General features: G+C 48.1%; 1 protein-coding gene across 1 annotated transcript; it reads left to right on the top strand.

Annotated features, from left to right (window-relative positions):
- The first annotated feature begins 11,392 nt into the window (after window positions 1-11,392).
- Window positions 11,393-16,526, top strand: LOC127533638 (collagen alpha-2(I) chain-like). The gene is made up of 2 exons (XM_051947211.1): window positions 11,393-16,352; window positions 16,428-16,526. The coding sequence occupies exon 1, from the start codon at window positions 12,920-12,922 to the stop codon at window positions 14,867-14,869; it is 1,950 nt and encodes a 649-aa protein (XP_051803171.1). The 5' UTR covers window positions 11,393-12,919; the 3' UTR covers window positions 14,870-16,352; window positions 16,428-16,526.
- Window positions 16,527-20,488: the final 3,962 nt, after the last annotated feature.

Genomic DNA, 20,488 nt, shown 5'->3' with positions numbered 1-20,488 from the left:
GTAAGATGTGAGAACTCCAGCCCTTACAGAAAACATACACATGACAATGCTACAAAACTGAGTTTGAACCTCTGCAAGTCTCCCCACGTCTGTCGGTGCATGTTTGCACAGGTTATCACTGCAACTCTGAACTCTAAGATAAGGTTTGCTATTATTATGCTGGTCTGACTAACGTAAATCAAAACACAATTTAGGTCTGTTTTAAGTCTCAGGACAAAGCAGTGCTTACACCTACAGTTTGTACGTGGGCAGGATATTTGTCAGTTTCATTTTCATCTCTGATACTTTGGTGATGCTCAATTCAGTAGTGCAGAGATGAGTTTTGATCTTATATTACGATCCCTACGAGCAGGTATAGGCAGTGTGTCTGCTTTATCGATGCTCAAGGTATAAGGATTTCAAAATAGAAAAACAGATTGATGGATTTCATTTGCACTGAGAGAGACTCAGGGTTTTCTTCTGTAAGTTTAACTGATCAGCGTTCAGTCCTGTCCAGCAGTTTTTGAACTTGCATAAGTGCCTATACACTGAAGTATGTTTTATTTTATCCCCGGAACACCGCCCTGACAGAAGTTCAGTGGGCGCAGATCTTGCATGCACAAAGGTTCTTGCTGCCCAACAATGGTCCAAGGTCCTGCAGTGGAAAACAGCCTAATTTAGATAATATCTTTTTGTATCCCACCCCCACCATTTAAATTATTTGTGTACTTTTAGAATTCTTTTCGGCTAGTGCTAGTTGTCCAGTAAATCATTGTGTTTCCATTGTGCATTGTGTTTTTGGTTGGGCCAATACCTACAGCCTCAGCTGTGCTTTTTAATTTTTATCATTTCCAAATATATATTTGACTAAAGTAGTGGTGAACAACATAGCAGCTAAACATCAACATGTGCATGCACGGCACAGTGTCGGTGCACTGTAGAGCCTCACAGATCTGTAAGCATGGCTGCAGACTCTCAGTGTTGTTGGTTTATGTTTGAGAATACAGCCCTCCATGAGGCTGCTACTAAGTTTTCCAGCTGTTCTTAATCTTTTTTTTCCTATATCCACATGGAGCCTCAGTTATGAGAGAATAACAACAACTGGCCGTGATGTTACGACAGAAAGATTGTAGTGTTTTTGTTCAGCTCATCCCCCCTGAGAGGATACAGTGTCAGAGACCAGCAGGGTTGTTGTTGAAGAACTAGTGAAGCAACTTCAGACTAGGCAATGATGCATGAGGAAGCTTTTATTTATTTATGTGTACAAAAAAGAATCTTGTCTGATTCTGTTTCCAATTTCTGCTTGGATCTAAAAAAAAAACACCAGCTGTATTTCATATGCAGACAAAAACAAGGAAAAGAGAAAAACAAACAGGAAAAAGGGGAAATGTGATTCACATTCTGCAAAGAAAGCATGAAGAAAATTATAAGTAATTCTCCACCTCTTCAAAATCAACATGGAAGAACAGAAAGGCAAGTCTAACAACGACAACCACCAATTTGTTAGTAGATTTAATAATATATTGAATATCAAGTAAAACACTACAATATTTTTACACACCCCAGGAAACTTGTTTCTTATTTTTGCTGTGGCTTTTATCGCAACAATATATATTTTCAGTTCATTCATTTTCGTGTTATTCAGCTGCTGCCACGTACTGAGGTGCTGATTCCATCGACTCACGCGGCTTCAGACTTCTGGAGAGTGGATGTGACTTTGTGGAATTGTGAGCTGTTTGCTACTGATCGACAGGGTTAAATAGAGGACAGCCTCCCTCCTCCCTCATGACCACAACCCATTGGACCACTGCCTTCCTTCCCTTTCCAGCCCTGTACCCCCACCAACATCAACCCCACCCACCCAAAGCCTTACAGCAAACTGCTACTTCAGAAGAAGTCCTGCTGGTCCCATGTCGAAGGGTAACACAACAGGCTCCTCTCTCAGGTGGTGAGCCCACTGGGATGAATCTGAGGCTGAACAGCCTCTCATCTTCACCTTCTTTTCCTCCCTCCCACTCAATGCTCTCCCCGTTTGTTTTCATTGAAAGGAAAGCTGAAACCTGTTGGGTTTGTTTTTCTCCTTCTCTTGGCAATGTGCCTGCATTTAAAACCCAGGTGTTGCCGAACAGGGAGTCATCTTTCAGAATAACACGAGGTGGATCGCTGGGTCATGAGGGAGAAGTGGAGAGGTGATGAGGGAGGACGACATGTCTAGATTTTGACGTCTCTCTCTCTCTCTCTCTCTCTCTCTCTCATCTTTGGATGTTTCCATCTTTCAAAACCAGTTGGGCAGTCTATCAGCTGCCAGTCAGACAGTCAACAACACATTCTTCTTTGCTGACTTAATTTGTTCTCAGTTAGAGCAGTTTGTTGTTTTCCTACACTCTTCTCGTGACAAAGAACCCTTTAAGACAAGAACTTCTCTGCCTAGTTACTTGGTCCTCCAGGGAAAGTTTTGCACAGCATTAGCAGAAACTCCAGTACAGGAGAGAAAATGTTTCTCCTTCCTCACACTGTAGCATTTGTCCAGCTATAACAGAAAAGGTAAGAACTTCTTCAAATTGGTTGTAAATCAACTTGGGCTGTGAAAAATGTAATTTTTTTGATTGCTCTACCTCTAATTGCTTTCTTGATTAATTATTGACCACAAAATGTCTGAAAACGGACCAAAATACAAGAAAGAATACACTGTATAAAATTAATGGATGCAGCCTCCGGGTCTTGAAAAGCGAAGTCAACAGAGAAGTGCGGTAAGCAAGCATTCTTTCTATGAGCCAGCAGGGGGAGATCTCACTGGTTGCAAAAAGACGTCTGATTATATTGAAGTCTATGAGAAAATTATCCTACTTCTCACTTCATTTGCTACTTGAGTAAACACCTTCCTAATAAGTTTATGGTCTCAATCACTAGCTCCAAATCTCGTTCAAGAAAGCATGATGTTTGTTTTGTAAATTCCAATCTCATTTAGTACTAGAAAGGCCATTAGAGAGCGCAGACGTCTGCCAAGGATATTGACATTCTCACAGAGAGGAAAACAGGAAACCCATGCAGTAAAGGATCATGAGCTGGAATTGAACCTGCATCTCTGACACAACTCTGTTTATGAATCACCTTCTTAACCAGTTGAGCTATCTGGACACCTTGTTCCAATTTGTTGGACGACATACTAACCTATGATGTTTTTGTCATATTTTGGACCACAACTATAACATACTAAAAAATTCAAAGTGATCCAGAATCCAGGATCCTTTCCGGATTGCCACCAAAATTAAATCAGCTCTTCCTCTTACCATAGTCTACATCCCCTCACAATTTCATCTGAATCTGAGCAGGCGTTTTTGAGTTATCTTGCTAACAGACAGACAGACAGACACACAAACGTCAGGTGTCAACATAACCTTCTTGGCGGAGGTAATAAATTAAAGGACAAAGCAATTTATGCTTTCAGGCATGGTCACCAAATGATTGACAAGTTGTTACTCCAGTGTCGGGATACAGACATAGCAATGGACATTCATGGCTCTGTGTGCATTTAAAATGCAATTCATTTGTTTTTGTTTCTTGTCTGTGCTTTCAGAATATTGAGCCTTTCACAGTGTTTTCAGTTCATGAAAGTTAATTGTATCATTTCGTTCAGAATTATAGATTTACCCTGCTAACCAAACTAGCTAGCTAGCGTTAGTGTTCAGTGATAACTTAGCCTGCTATGCTGAGTCACAAAGCTAACCGTCCCTGGCCTATATGGCTTTGCTTCAATTATTGCAGCTAACTTTATTTGAAGTAAGTTTGCCCTGTGTAGCCTGGAACCACATGTGGTTATTTGCAGGTATAGGTGTGCGTAGTGTATTCAAGTTCTCAGTTGACTTGACCCCTCACTTCTCCCCAGCTCCACCCTGGCATCAAAAAGTCCTGGCAGCCAAAATGACAAACTCAGGGCTTCAAAATGACAGTCTATCAGTGTGTATATTTACTTCTTTTATATAGCCTAAGCTAATGATGCAGTGTCATAAAGGAAGTGGCAACATTGTCAGAAGTCTTGCTTTGCCCTACAAACAGTCAAAGCTCCAAAGATAGACAATTCACAATGAAGTAAAACAGGCCTTATGATGAGAAGCTGAAGCAATGTTTGGTACTTGGAAAATGGCATAAATTAATATTCAATTGTCTGTATAGTTCAGAGTAACAATTGGATCAGATATAATTCAAAACAAAAAATTGTTTTTGAGGAGGCTGCAGTTTCACAGTTATTACAACCCACACAGCGCACTCAAAACAATCATAGCTTGCTAGATTTTCTGATTTGCAGAAATACAGCTTGCTTATAGTTCAGACAAGAGTAAAAATGTCTCCATTCAGACATTTAAGTCTCTCCAATTTCCCAGCCTCCTTGCATATTTGCATTTACTTGTATGTAAACTTTGAATGTTAGCTAAATGGTAAAAAAAACCTTGACACAAGTGTCCCGACTAAAATTTTATAAATGACTGCAGGTGCTTATTTCCCTGTTACATCTACCAGCAAGTTTGTTTAATGATGTGTTGTGTCATTTGTCTTTCCATTTCTCAAACCACAGGGAGATAAAACGACCAACTCTAACACCAAGATTTGTTGCTGATGCCCCAAACCGGTCCGTCACATAGTCTGATCCATGAGCGAGCTCTTTTTTGTGTATGTGCTTGAAAGGAAACATTCTGGGTTGCATTTAGAGAGGATCAATTTGTTTTTCTTACCTAACTGAACAGGTAATGATTTTTTTTCCTGAAGAGGCTTTTATGCTGTTCTGTTTCAGAAGGTGTTGTTCATGTAGCTCAATCTGAAATATTTTCTCTTAAAAAGAACCTTTTCTCAGTGATTGCCTTTACATAAAATGTTTTTTCTTCTGTGATGTTGCAGTGAACTAATGTTACTGCTGACAAAGAGCTGGTGAACACTATTAGGAGCTTTTTTTCCATTTTGGATTTAACCTTGTGTAATGACTATTATTTACCAAAACACTAGCAAACCTGTGTGTCTTGTCAGGCTGAAATCGAAAGTATGGCACTAGCTTCATATCACCAGCAAAAATAAAGTCGAGTTAAAGCACAGCACGGGAGTTCCCCTTTAATTTCAGCCAAACACGTGCCGTTACTGTCATGTTGCATCAAGTGACTGCAGAGATAGATTGTGGGCTGTGTTTTCACTCTATTTCCAGACAGAAACAAAATAAAAACTAAGAAAATGCACAGAAACTACACATGTGGATGGACTGCTCTTGTAGTTAAGCCCTCTAAATATTTGTGACTGTCACAGCAGGCCTGTGTGATTAACAGTCTGGATCTTTCCCTCTGGAAAGAACAAACTCAGTAGGGAATCTTTTAGGGAAACAGAACTGGGAAAACAGATTCAACCCCTGATGTACCCCCTGACAGCCGCCCACCAGAACCCCATGGGAAACCTCTTCGTCTCCTCCTCCTCCTCGCTGCTCCTGCAGCCAAAAGCCCAGCTGGAGAGTCAGGAGGTCACTCAGCTGATTTAATCCCTGGTCCAGGTCACATAAACACACAACACTGGGAAAATGACCAGCAGAATGTGACGTAAGTGTTCTAAGGATTATTATGACGCTGATTAATCATTTTTGGCAAGAAAAAAATGTTTTTGTCCTGGAGTAGGCACCACAGAAACAACTACTTGAAAAGATTAAAGTGAAATGTGATTTATGTTGTATGTTTATGTGAGGATCATACCATGGCGTTTAGAAAAGCACCTCTTTTTACTGCTTTTTTTTCTTTTGAAAATGCATCTCCAAACATCAAATTCCAAAAAAGTCCTATTTATTTATATGCATTTGTTTGTCGTCATTTACAAACAGCAATCATCCTAAAGCAGCTGTCAACTTACTGCATACTGATCTTCAGCATTATGTCTGTTCGGCATTACACTGTGATTGCAACTTGCTCATTTTCTTGTCCAACAGATGCAGAGAAACACATGCAATGCACGCACCAGTTTTTGCAAAACAACTGCTAAGGATTATGTAAGAAGTTTCAGGTCACGCAACACTATGACAGATGAAGGTGGAAAAAAGAGAAGACGAAGAAAGAGAGCGAGAGGGAGTCACAAAAATGAAAAAAATTAAAAATGAGGAAAAGGGGAGGCAGAGAGACCGAAAGATAAAGAAAACTGATGACAAGAACAGAGGGAAAGAGACGGTGACTGTGCTTGAGTCAAAGTTGAAAAGAGCTGAAAAGTCTTGCAAGAGAAGAGACATGCAAAGTAAAAAGAAATAAGTAGAGGATGAACAAAAGAGTCAGAAACTATGGATGCAAAGAGATGGGATATGACAACTGAGCTAACAACTATATTACTTTGTAAAGACTTTACAATTTGTAAAACCCTTTAACAGAGGAACAAGGTATGATGGGGAAGGAAACTATTTTATTCATCACTTACTACATGTGTTTGTTGTCTTGTTTCCTGCATCTGTACGTGCTGCTCAGGTACGGTGAGGACTGCCTGTACCTGAAACCAGTAAACCGTGAGAGTGCCTTAGACACAGAGGGCCTATTGTGTCATATCTAATCTGAAATCGGCTAAACTAGCGACTGAAGAGAAAGCCAGACTGGCCCCTAGATGGATGGAGGAGAAAAGGCAAACAGACAAACTTCGTGACCTGCAGTGAGAACACACTGTGCCAGGTGGATTAGCTGTCAACTTCTTCTGTAAACAAAAACTGCTGCATGTTCTGCACAGCAGCATAACACTGCATGTAAAAGGATGAACATGTAATAACAGGTAATGCATTATATTATGATGAAGAAAACCTATGATTAGTCAAACTATCCAGGAACAAGATGTCAGAATTCATTAGATCAACAGAGGGATGATATAAATATGTACTCTACTTCAGTCGTACCTCATACTCAGACTGTTTTCCAATCAGCTGTCTAACTTTTGCAGACCTAACTGACTGACACCTCGGCTGGCATGCAGCTTACCGTGCTGCTTATCATGCAGAGTGTAACGAAGGATTTGAAACTGAAAAATAATCTCGGCAGCACAGAGAGAGTGTGAGAGAGAGCGTGAAAGTCATTGAATAATTGTCTTCACATCCGTTTTTTTTTTTTTGTAATTTTGTCTTTCTTGAAACTTTCAGAAATTCTCTCCAATCTTCTTTTTATGAAAAAAAACAAATGAAATGCAAATATCTTCACTTTGGGATTAGTAAAGGCTTATCACATCAAATTGCACTGCATTGCATCAAATTGCATCATATGACATGTAATGACTCCACCAAGGAAAGTGGTGGAGTCATCTGATGAACGGTGCATGTTTGTTTGTCTGAGTGCAACATTATTCAAAAATGGACAAACTTGATTTTGGATGAAATTTTCAGGGAAGGTCAGAAATGGCACAAGGATCAAGTGATTCGATTTTGGCAGTGATGCGGCTTATAGTCTGGATCCACGGATTTGTTAAGGATTTTGGTATCATAGTGAGATAGTGGCATGACATCACTGTAACTATGACAACAAATGAACGCTATGATCACCTGATTGCGATCCTACTCCAAATCCACCGCTGCGGACTTTTTGGGACTTATCCATCGGAAATGATACGACTGAGCAGCCTTGGCGGAGTACTGAGCTCTGTGAGTGCTTTTTTGTTAAAAAATGTCTTGCATAGACCCGAATTTAAACTGTGATTAGTGTGATGTGATTTGTTCTCCTCTTCTATGACACTTTTTTAAGTCCTCAGACATATTATGTCCACAAATAAATGCTAAAACATAAGCAAAGCAGATGCAAACAACAGTGTACACATAAATCCGTTCATAGCACAAGTGATTTGACTAGATCAGCTCCATATTGACATGTACAAAAAAATAATAATACAGAGATGCAGTGCACGCACAAAATAAGTAAAACAATTCAGCAACACGTGCAGCCACAGAAACAGAATAGGCAACAACTGCTATGTGAACATTTGGCACATAGCCCACACAGCCACACACACACACACACACACACACACACACACATGCACACAGGCTTCCTCTGCGCAGCACCAGCTGTGTTGAGGCTCCGGACATTTAAATGTAAAAACACATGGAGGATGTGCGTGTCTAACTGTGTGTCAGTGTATGCGTGCAGAAGTGTGTGTGTGTCTTTTGTGTAGGCGGTCTTGCTGCATGTTTTTGCTTGTTTGGACTGCTGCTGCTGCTGGTGTATCTGTGTTCATGTATGTGTGAGTTTGAGCTGAATTTGGCCCGTGCGCACACAAACTTTCACTGCTGTTTGTCTTCTTATTGGTGCATGGTGAGAATTGTGAATTTAAATTCGAATAGCTGGAAGAATGAGCAGCTCCATCAGAAGACAGAATGTAAATCTAAAATGCTGTTTGTAGCTGAGTTAAAAGAAAACTGAAAGTGTGTGAAAAGTTTGTGTTGAGTGTGCAGAAACCACCAAAAAGTCTCTGCCTTTTAAAACCTGGAAACAATAAATCAGAATTTAATTGCCAGTCAGCAACACAAACACCTCTGACCTTTGGCCTCCTCATTGAAGGCTGCCTGTAATATTTGTGATCAAGAGGTCGGTGCAGAGCTTCAAGTGGCTGAAACTCAATAAATAGATGTTTCAATTTGAGGGCCTAAAACCACTGATACTCTCACTGTGTATTCTCTCCACATTATCTGTTTAAAGTCTAATTGGAACAGATTTTATTTGCAGTCAGTCTGGCCCTATACAAATACCCAAATTTAAGTATTTGCATATGTTCATATTGTGCATTTGGATTGCGGAACTGTAAAATCTTGCAATTAATATTCAGTGCAAATTAGCAAAAACATTGTTCTTTTGCATTGTTTCATCTTCTTAAAGGCTCTGTTTGTCTCATTGCTGTCGTACAATAAATCAATAGATATTAAGCTCCTCAGTATTCTGTCACTCTGGTAACTGTAAACATCTGACACCGTCAATAAATTGTCCCGTGCCTTCACGAGATTAACAAGTCCAAACCAAACACGGAGCTGCAGATAATTACGACGCACTGGCCAAACTTGCTTTCAGCATCAGCCTCAACAACAAAGGGGAAGTGAAACTCAAACCTATGTGTGCGAGTGTGTGTGTGGGTGTGTGTGTGTGTGACAGAGAGGATGCAGACAGCTGGGAACATCAGGCCCCGCCCACTGCTTGCTCTCATTGGCTGTGCTGTTGTCATAAGAAAACGAGCCAATCAGGACAGAGCGAGAATTTCCCCAAACATGCCACAGTGTCTTATCTGGGGTGACATCACATGGCCCTTTAAACGGCAGACCGCAAGCTGTGTTTAAATGGCTTGATGAGACTGAACATACATAGGAAAACAAAGAAAAAAAAGTTTCCGAGGGCTGTGTGTTCAGCTGCGTCACTGACTGTCGACCTACTTACAGAGTTTATAATGACACCTTGTGGCTCGTTTGACCGCGATGTATGAATTTCTCAAAGGAGCTTTGCATGTGTGTTTATTGGTTGCTAAATATGCTCATTAGTGAGTGTAGGGACCCACAGCTGGAGACGACCAGTTAAAATTCCAGTAGAATTGTTTCATTAAATGTTGGCGAGAAAAATATTCTTCCAATCTGAAGTCCACAGCTCTGTAGAACAGGCCTGGATCTGGTGGCTTACTATATGTGCACACTCTGTCTGTGTAAATGTTTCAGTGATTTGTGTTCAAGCCAATGCTCGAAATGTTGATATTTGCTCTAAAAATCAGCTCAGCAAATTCTGTGAAACAATAAATATTCTGCATGTGGCAGTAGGTCTGCTGAGGGTCCAACTTTTCTTTAACACTAAATATGACCGTCATGTAAATGTATTTACTTCCATCTCGTTATATTTACAACTCCAATGAGAGGATTTTTTTGTTTACTGAACTGCCATTGCAAACTTTTATTTTTGCAGAAGACAGTTTTGTTATACCGTAATTTACAAGAATAACACGTGTTTCTGGGGTTTTTCTGCCCAGCCACTGCTGAAAAATTTTACCACTATCTGGAGCTTCTGGATCAGTTTACTGAGTGTGGATTTTTTTTTCCATTGTTTCTGTTAAGTCAAGATTGGAAAAACACACTAACTGAGACAGCTCTTTCTATTTTTCACCATAAAAATGAAAGCCAAACTGTGTTTTACTGCAGCTGGAAGGCAGCCACAGTGCAGTTTCTCAGAGACCGTTTGAGGTCTGTGTTTGGTCAAAGGCAATGACAGCAGTGCCCCAAATACCCAACATACTAGTAATTGATAAACATGCAGAGGCATGAATGTGACGTGAATCTCCAATCTCTAAACAGAAAAGAGAGCTGAGCTGTGAGATGACTGCTGGAATAAAAGCTGTAAACAGATCAACTCATGTTTGGCATGATCGACAGCCTCCGTTTCACAACACCGGAACCTTGTTTTCTGCGAAACCTATTTGTGAGTGGAGGTGAGGGGGCAGAGGGTTTGTTTATGGCCTTATAGAGTGGACTCTGGGATGTCCAGTCACTCGGTGAGAGGTCACAGCCAAGTCGGACACAGACAAGTAAGAATAACTGTGCAGTATCTGTTTGTCTGTTGAGCTTCTGTTCCAAAATGCTATATTTATCCACTGATCGCTGGAATTCATCCTGGCAGTGGTGCAATTCATTAATGCCAGCAAGGAAAATGTGTCATGTCAGCATTTTTTTGTTTTTTTTCTTCTTCGCTTCTGTCCCATGATCTCTCAATTTAGAGTTGAATTAATTAAATAATGAATTCAAGGCAAAAATCCGACCATTTATGGCTGTGCCAAAAAGTTTTTTTTTCTGCCAGTATAAACAAAGTAATATGTACTGAATCTGCTAGCATCTGCTCAGCTTCTCCGTGCTAACATGACACTGTCTGCAAAGTGCCTGCTGAATGGGCATTTTCTGTGAAATGTGCCATCATGTGTTGGTGTTTCAGTGAGTTGGCTCTGCTGATTTTAAACACACTGATTTTCCTGTGTGACCTTTTGAACTAAGCACTGAAAGTTCAACCAACAAGCAGACCATGTTTCACGCAAGTGGAGATGAGGTCAGCTGCAGACGCTCACTCCAAAACACACAAACACGCTCTGTGTCACGAATCAGAGTTGGTGGACCCGAGCAGAGAACCACTCATCCAAGACTGGAGGGGATGGAGAATGATTTATTGGAGGAAATGAATGCTGGCGGATGGAGAAAGACAGGGTGTAGGAGAGGGGGTTCCGGGCAGGAGTGGGGGGTCCAGGCAGGAGTGGGGGGTCCAGGCAGGAGTGGGGGTCCAGGCAGGAGTGGGGAATGCAGGCAGGAGTGGGGAATCCAGGCAGGAGTGGGGAATCCAGGCAGGAGTGGAGAATCCAGGCAGGAGTAGGGGTTCCAGGCAGGGGTGAGGGTTCCAGGCAGGAGTGAGGGTTCCCGGACAGCTGGCTGCGTGAAGGCAGGAGAAAGCAAAGTTAAAATAAGGCAGAAACTCAAACAGAAAATGTCGAAGGGCTAGAGAGCAAACCGAACTGCATGATTTCAGGTTCAATACTCTGGCAGGGAGTGGAAGGTTGAGCCGGTCTTTATTGCAGAGGTAGGTGATTAGTGGAATGGTTGTCAGCTGTCCGGGAGCCGTGCAGGTAGTTGATTACCTGAGTGGAGTCAGCTGAGAAGCTTGACTCCACTCAGGCACTGAGCTGTAGAGGGAGAGACAGGGCAGAGGAGCGGATGGGAGACAACCAGAGACAGGACAGAGGAGAGGATGGGAAACAACCAGACAGACAGAGACAGGACAGAGGAGAGGATGGGAAACAACCAGACAGACAGAGACAGGACAGAGGAGCGGAACTGTGACAGTACCCCCCCTCAACGGGCGCCTCCCGGCGCCCCATGGACCGAACCAACGAGGGGCCCACTGGGGCAACCAGGGAGCAGACAGACACACAGACAAACACAGGGACCAGACAGAGCGGAAGGAACCAAAAGGACAGGACTAGACTGGACTGGAGCGAAGGAAAGGACAGGACTGGAGTGAAGGAAAGGACAGGACTGGAGTGAAGGAAAGGACAGGGCTGGAGTGAAGGAAAGGACAGGGCTGGAGTGAAGGAAAGGACAGGGCTGGAGTGAAGGAAAGGACAGGGCTGGAGTGAAGGAAAGGACAGGGCTGGAGTGAAGGAAAGGACTGGGCTGGACTGAAGGAAAGGACTGGGCTGGACTGAAGGAAAGGACTGGGCTGGACTGAAGGAAAGGACTGGGCTGGACTGAAGGAAAGGACTGGGCTGGACTGAAGGAAAGGACTGGGCTGGACTGAAGGAAAGGACTGGGCTGGACTGAAGGAAAGGACTGGGCTGGACTGAAGGAAAGGACTGGGCTGGACTGAGCGGAGCTAGGGACAGGACTGGGCCGGGCTGGACTGGGCGGAGCTAGGGACAGGACTGGGCCGGGCTGGACTGGGCGGAGCTAGGGACAGGACTGGACAGCACTGAACTGAGGGCAGGACGGGACAGAACTGAACTGAGGGCAGGACGGGACAGAACTGAACTGAGGGCAGGACGGGACAGAACTGAACTGAGGGCAGGACGGGACAGAACTGAACTGAGGGCAGGACGGGACAGAACTGAACTGAGGGCAGGACGGGACAGAACTGAACTGAGAGCAGGACTGGACTGGACTGGACAGGACTGAACTGAGAGCTGGGCAGGACTGGGCTGGACAGGACTGAACTGAGAGCAGGACTGGACAGGACTGAACTGAACTGAGAGCAGGGCAGGACGGGGACTGGATCGGACTGAACTGAGAACTGAGCAGGACGGGGACTGGATCGGACTGAACTGAGAACTGGGCAGGACGGGGACTAGGCTGGCCAGACAGTAGCTCCGGAGGTCGGCCCGAAGGCAGAACTGTCCGGGGATGGACAGGGCGGAGGGTCCGCTCCGGAGGGCGGACCGTAGGTCGGACTAACTGGGGATGAGTGGGCCGGAGGGTCCGTTCCGGTGGGCGGAGGATCCGTTCCGGCGGACGGACCGTGGGCCGGACTGGCCAGGGATGGGCAGGACGGAGAGTCCGTTCCGGTGGGCGGCCTGGGGGTCGGACTGGACGTGGATGAGCAGGGCAGAGAGTCCGTTCCGGTGGGCGGCCTGGGGGTCGGACTGGACGTGGATGAGCAGGGCAGGGAGTCCGTTCCGGTGGGCGGCCTGGGGGTCGGACTGGACGTGGATGAGCAGGGCAGAGAGTCCGTTCCGGTGGGCGGCCTGGGGGTCGGACTGGACGTGGATGAGCAGGGCAGAGAGTCCGTTCCGGTGGGCGGCCCGGTCGAGGCTGGGCAAGCCGGAGGGTCCGTTTCGGGGGACGGCCCGAAGGCGGGACAGGCCGAGACCGGACCGGGCGGAGGGCCCGCTTCAGAGGGTGGCCTGGCGGCTGGACGGGCCAGGACTTGACAGACAGGGTGGATCGTTCAGGGGGACGGCCCGGGGGCCGGACAGGGCAGAGGGCCGCTCCGGCGGACGGCTCCGAGGCCGGACAGGGCAGAGGGGCCGCTCCGGCGGACGGCTCCGAGGCCGGACAGGGCAGAGGGGCCGCTCCGGCGGACGGCTCCGAGGCCGGACAGGGCAGAGGGGCCGCTCCGGCGGACGGCCCGGGGGCCGGACAGACAGGCGGGACCGCCCAGGGGGACGGCCCGGGGGCCGGACAGGGCAGAGGGGCCGCTCCGGCGGACGGCTCCGAGGCCGGACAGGGCAGAGGGGCCGCTCCGGCGGACGGCTCCGAGGCCGGACAGGGCAGAGGGGCCGCTCCGGCGGACGGCTCCGAGGCCGGACAGGGCAGAGGGGCCGCTCCGGCGGACGGCCCGGGGGCCGGACAGACAGGCGGGACCGCCCAGGGGGACGGCCCGGGGGCCGGACAGGGCAGAGGGGCCGCTCCGGCGGACGGCTCCGAGGCCGGACAGGGCAGAGGGGCCGCTCCGGCGGACGGCCCGGGGGCCGGACAGACAGGCGGGACCGCCCAGGGGGACGGCCCGGGGGCCGGACAGGGCAGAGGGGCCGGGCTGGAGGCTGGACTGGGGGCGGAGCCGGGTCCGGTGGGTCCTCCGGGGGCGGAGCCGGGTCCGGTGGGTCCTCCGGGGCGGAGCCGGGTCCGGTGGGTCCTCCGGGGGCGGAGCCGGGTCCGGTGGGTCCTCCGGGGGCGGAGCCGGGTCCGGTGGGTCCTCCGGGGGCGGAGCCGGGTCCGGTGGGTCCTCCGGGGGCGGAGCCGGGTCCGGTGGGTCCTCCGGGGCGGAGCCGGGTCCGGTGGGTCCTCCGGGGGCGGAGCCGGGTCCGGTGGGTCCTCCGGGGGCGGAGCAGGATGGGAAGCGCAAGGCCTCTTCCTGGACTTGGGGAAGACCCCAGGCCCCTCCAAAACCGCCGAGGCTCCAGGAAGCGGAGGCGGGGCGTCGACGGCCTTCTCAGGGAGCGGAGGCGGGGCGTCGACGGCCTCCTCAGGGAGCGGAGGCGGGGCGTCGACGGCCTCCTCAGGGAGCGGAGGCGGGGCGTCGACGGCCTCCTCAGGGAGCGGAGGCGGGGCGTCGACGGCCTCCTCAGGGAGCGGAGGCGGCGCAGGATCCAGGGGCCCCTCCGGGGGCGGCGCAGGATCCAGGGGCCCCTCCGGGGGCGGCGCAGGATCCAGGGGCCCCTCCGGGGGCGGCGCAGGATCCAGGGGCCCCTCCGGGGGCGGCGCAGGATCCAGGGGCCCCTCCGGGGGCGGCGCAGGATCCAGGGGCCCCTCCGGGGGCGGCGCAGGATCCAGGGGCCCCTCCGGGGGCGGCGCAGGATCCAGGGGCCCCTCCGGGGGCGGCGCAGGATCCAGGGGCCCCTCCGGGGGCGGCGCAGGAGGGAAGGCGCAGAGCCTCCTAAGGGGCTCAGGGAAGGCTTTATGGCCTTCTAAGGCCGCTGAGGTCGCGGGGACTGAAGGCGGGGCGTCGTCGACCTCCGCGGGGACTGAAGGCGGGGCGTCGTCGACCTCCGCGGGGACTGGAGGCGGGGCGTCGTCGACCTCCGCGGGGACTGGAGGCGGGGCGTCGTCGACCTCCGCGGGGACTGGAGGCGGGGCGTCGTCGACCTCCGCGGGGACTGGAGGCGGGGCGTCGTCGACCTCCGCGGGGACTGGAGGCGGGGCGTCGTCGACCTCCGCGGGGACTGGAGGCGGAGCGTCGTCGACCACCGCGGGGACTGGAGGCGGAGCGTCGTCGACCACCGCGGGGACTGGAGGCGGAGCGTCGTCGACCACCGCGGGGACTGGAGGCGGAGCGTCGTCGACCACCGCGGGGACTGGAGGCGGAGCGTCGTCGACCACCGCGGGGACTGGAGGCGGAGCGTCGTCGACCACCGCGGGGACTGGAGGCGGAGCGTCGTCGACCACCGCGGGGACTGGAGGCGGAGCGTCGTCGACCTCCGCGGGGACTGGAGGCGGAGCGTCGTCGACCTCCGCGGGGACTGGAGGCGGAGCGTCGTCGACCTCCGCGGGGACTGGAGGCGGAGCGTCGTCGACCTCCGCGGGGACTGGAGCGGAAGCCGGGGGGCCATGGTGCCTCCTGGCCTTGCGTCTTCGACGGCCAGGCCGCTTGGCAGGTGGTTCTATGGGCGGCAGGGAGACAGGGCCCGGCTGGCTGCCAGGGGAGCCAGCAGGCGGGTCACTCAGAGGAGCACTCACGAAGTCACGGAGGTAAGCAGGTAAGTAGCTAACTAATCCGGGTCGCTGGCCTGCTAGCTTGCGGCCCAGGGTTATGCTTGCGTCTTGGGGGTCTTCCCTCCACTTTTCCCACAACTCATATATCACGTTGAAGAAAATGCTGTGCTCATCGCAGGAGGAGAAGAAGTCTATGGGCGTGTCTTGGGTTTGGGGCTGGGTGTCGGCAGGGTCCGGGGCTGGTGGCACAGGTGGAAGGGAAAATGGTTCGGGCTGGGCTGGGGACGCGCAAACTTGGTTGAGCAGGGTGACAAATTGGTTTAATTGTGCTTTTGCGGCGGCAACATCCTGTAGGGCTTGGCTGTATTGAAGAATCCGGGTCGGGTCGGGGGCTTCCTGGGAGATTTGACTAGCTAAGATGGCGAGTTGGGAGCACAGCTTCTGGTAATTAGTTGAGATCAGACGGAAGGTTTGGTGAAGTTGCCTGATGTCGAATGGCGTGGGCGGGTGCGGTCTTGGCGGTGAGTTCTCCGGGTCCATGTCTTTGGCCAGAGTATTCTGTCACGAATCAGAGTTGGTGGACCCGAGCAGAGAACCACTCATCCAAGACTGGAGGGGATGGAGAATGATTTATTGGAGGAAATGAATGCTGGCGGATGGAGAAAGACAGGGTGTAGGAGAGGGGGTTCCGGGCAGGAGTGGGGGGTCCAGGCAGGAGTGGGGGGTCCAGGCAGGAGTGGGGGTCCAGGCAGGAGTGGGGAATGCAGGCAGGAGTGGGGAATCCAGGCAGGAGTGGGGAATCCAGGCAGGAGTGGAGAATCCAGGCAGGAGTAGGGGTTCCAGGCAGGGGTGAGGGTTCCAGGCAGGAGTGAGGGTTCCCGGACAGCTGGCTGCGTGAAGGCAGGAGAAAGCAAAGTTAAAATAAGGCAGAAACTCAAACAGAAAATGTCGAAGGGCTAGAGAGCAAACCGAACTGCATGATTTCAGGTTCAATACTCTGGCAGGGAGTGGAAGGTTGAGCCGGTCTTTATTGCAGAGGTAGGTGATTAGTGGAATGGTTGTCAGCTGTCCGGGAGCCGTGCAGGTAGTTGATTACCTGAGTGGAGTCAGCTGAGAAGCTTGACTCCACTCAGGCACTGAGCTGTAGAGGGAGAGACAGGGCAGAGGAGCGGATGGGAGACAACCAGAGACAGGACAGAGGAGAGGATGGGAAACAACCAGACAGACAGAGACAGGACAGAGGAGAGGATGGGAAACAACCAGACAGACAGAGACAGGACAGAGGAGCGGAACTGTGACACTCTGATACATATTGTGCCTGGAGAGAGCAGAGAAGTGTTTCCTGTGTAGCATGTGACTTATCAGCCTGTGTGTGTGTGTGTGTGTGTGTGTGTGTGTGTGTGTGTGTGTGTGTGTGTGTGTGTGTGTGTGTGTGTGTGTGTGTGTGTGTGTGTGTGTGTGTGTGTGTGTGTGTGTGTGACGGGAAGCCCTCCTCCACACAGACTGACTACTGGAGATGAAAACATGCTGACTTCTGCCTCTTGTTTTCTCTGTCACTGATCCTTATGAAGAAGGTGTTTACACTCTGTCTGTATATATTGAGTCTCTGTCATCTGTGTGTGTGTTTGTGTGACTCATGCGCTGGGTGTGCTTCGTTAAGTGTGACGAAGCAGCGAGGTAAACGTTGCAGATCCTAATGAGTCATTTGTTTGTATTCATACTATATGAAAGTTTCGCCTTGGGTTAGTGATATAAAAGCAGCCCTGCAAGAAATTGTGTTATTGAGTGAATATATGCTTGTAATTTGTGGTGGCAGCTGGCTGACATAGTAACTACCAGTGGGTCATGCATCACAGCTTATGCAAGTTTTTTTCCTACTTTATCTTCTCCATGTATAACAGTTTTTCAATGTTGCCCAATAAGGGGTACAATGTTTCCCAATGGCAAATAAACTCATACATCTAAAGTTCAGTTCTGCCAAAGCACCACAAAATTGGACTTTGTCTCCACAACCAAATCCACCACTTATACGCTATAGGAGTATCTCCTGGAATTTAACATTTTTACTCTTACAAATGTTGGTGTGATTGAGCCCAAGCCTCAAACTTGATGTTAAAGAGTTTGTCAAACTTAGTGCAGGAGATTATGTGACCATGTATTAATATTAGAATCCGATACAACAGAAAAATCTTTACTATGCCAGAATATTGTGTGCTGAGAAGATGGTCAAATGCAACCATCTGCATGTTAATTTACAGCGCCGTTTTTCATGAAGAGGGAGAAAAGCTGGTATAAAAGGCCGCAGTCAAGAAAATATTGCATGCATTTTTACAGTGCAACGTCTGTGCTAATTTGAGGGATTTCTGTCACATTTTCCCTTTTGAACTCAAGAAACGGAGCGAAGCCAAGAAAACTGTCCTTGAATGGGAACTTAATGGGAAGTTGGCTCACCAAAATATCTCACAGCTCCTCAACAACAGGAAAAGGCCTTGTAAACTTGGACGGCTCTGGCTAAATTCTGTGTTTTCTCCCACAGAAACACATTATCATTTTCACTGTGATAAACACATGATGAGAAATGTCAGCAACATTAACCAAGTTTTGCCCAGTTTTTAAAAGCATGGTCACAAAGACTTAAAATCCTGCTTTCCTCTACTGCATATATGCAGCTCAAAATAGCCAGAGTGTGATTAGGGGACAGAGGAACCAATGTGTGTTGAAAACATGGTTGTTTTTCTCTCTTTGAGTTGTAGATCTATTGAGCAAGAATACTTTTGTATAGCTTGTAAAGTTTTTTCTAAAAGATGCTAATACTAGGGAGAACATTTTCTCTGTTCCACTATTACTTCAGATTAGATTAAAAGATCATAGTTAGTGCTCATATGAGACTTTGGACAAGAAGTTGCCAGAAGTTGGAACTGGGCTAAAATTGAGTTTTTAAGGGAAATTCCAAAACTGTGATGTGAGGGTAAACCTATCTTCAACGGATGCTTATATCATGATAAAGGTCAGATACTTTTACAATAAGAACAAAATCAATCAAACCAACCTGCAATGAAACAAAAACCTAATTTCTTTTCAGACTTGAATGTTCTTCTTGTAAAAATGTTCTGCAGGCAATCTGAGGTCTGTACATGATATCAGCTGAGGGTGAGAAACAGACAATGGCGGGTCCTCATAAGTACACTAATCCTAATGCGAGAGTGTGTATGCACATATGGGAGGAAGAAGTTGGAGGAAGGCGGAGGCGGAGGGGAGTGATGTAGCTCTCAGCACTGGCTCACGCCGGTTTGCGCTGCTTCTCGCTGGCCGAGCAGCGAGGTTCTGAGGTTAGCGGAGAGGCGGATGAATTTGGGGTAGGGGGTAGGTGGGTGAGCAAGAGAGAAGAGGAGGGGAGGGGGGTCATTTACCGTCTCAACTGCCCTTTGCAGCACTTGGGGCCTTGGCAGGACTGCCCACTGACATGTGGGGCAGATATCTGCATGGGGAGAATGGATGCAGCAGCCATCACCCGTCCCTTTGTGAAGAATGCTACTGAGCCTTGCCATGCAGACACTGATCACACTGTGGACACATGCAGGAACACTTTGAGTAACATGCAAAGCCCTGAAGTATTCAGTTACCATCTCACCAATATAGTCAGCTATGATCACAACTTTAAAGAAAGCTTACCCTCCTAGATTAGCTGATTTGTTTATCATAGACTTTTTCCACATGTAGTGTTTGTGATATGTGTAAAGTGGATGCATCAAACCAAGACTCAGAGGACTGCAATTATCTACGGATTCTCAAAGAGAAGTCATGGAACAGGAACAGACATGATCTTTATGTTTCATAAGTGCATTTGCTGCGATGGGTTGAAGAGGAGGATCCCTTGTACAGCTGCTTAAGTCATACAAAACCATGAGCAGCTGAGTTTCCGATGGGTTTGGTCACATTTAGAGGAAACAAGAGAATTGACTGTTTTTGTTCACACTGTTTTTCTAAGTTGCTGCAAAATCTAGTACATATCTGAGTCTGTCTACATTAGAGGTGTTGTGTATGTAACATTTTGGGTGTGCAATTATTCGGTTGAAGTCCAGTCCAAATTTTTACCCTGGTGCCAGTGATTTCTTCAAGCGATCTTCACTTGTCTGATGTGACTTAGTTAAAGTCACACCAGCAGTAATGACTTTACATTCTTCCTGCTCAGAATTCATCTCTGCCTTTGCAGGACTGCTGGTTTTCTGTCCAACAAACAGGCTGCTTGTGGGTTGTTGTGGTTTTAGTTTACAAGCTCTGGTTTAATTTTAATTGTAAGGCTTAAACATTGCTAAAGGCAGAAATGCAGCAGTGAGATTTGTACTCTGGGTCCGAGAAATGTGCAGGTGGTGTTGCAGCTTTAGGTTCTATAAAAATACAAACAACACATCTTTAATGACCTGACTGTTACTGGTCCCCTCAGGCTGCGGATTAAAGGTCAGCTCTCTGTTTATAAGATTTTTGACTTGTTACTTAAACTGAATGACATCTGAGAGGAAAATCTTATTTTACTTTCTGCTGAGAGAGTCGCACAGTATTAAGTTTACACTTTTGCACGTGCTCTGAGTGCCTTCTCCCCTTAAATATGTATTTCTATATATAGCATTTATTATACAGAGGGAGGCATCACTAGAGAAATAAATAAAGGCCAGCTGGGAAGTTATGCAATGGAAAAACTAAATTGCACCGCCTCGCCTTCGTCCAGGTGGAACTGATTTTTAACTGTGGCGGATGGAGAAATTTTGCCCAAGTATGCTTTACTTGGATGGCTGAGCATATTTTTCCAATCAGTGAGGTGGTGAGGAATTGAATATGGAGAGTTAAGATTTATGCTTTTAAAAGTCACTATTTATCCAT

Source organism: Acanthochromis polyacanthus, chromosome 4, assembly GCF_021347895.1.
Source record: "Acanthochromis polyacanthus isolate Apoly-LR-REF ecotype Palm Island chromosome 4, KAUST_Apoly_ChrSc, whole genome shotgun sequence".
NCBI classification, from domain to species: Eukaryota; Metazoa; Chordata; class Actinopteri; family Pomacentridae; genus Acanthochromis; species Acanthochromis polyacanthus.
Note: the sequence above shows the minus strand (reverse complement) of the source record. Positions and strands in the feature narration are given on the sequence as shown.

What these genes read in the sequence shown, in the direction of transcription:
- LOC127533638 (XM_051947211.1), top strand. Translation starts at nt 12,920, where the DNA reads ATGAGTGGGCCGGAGGGTCCGTTCCGGTGGGCGGAGGATCCGTTCCGG.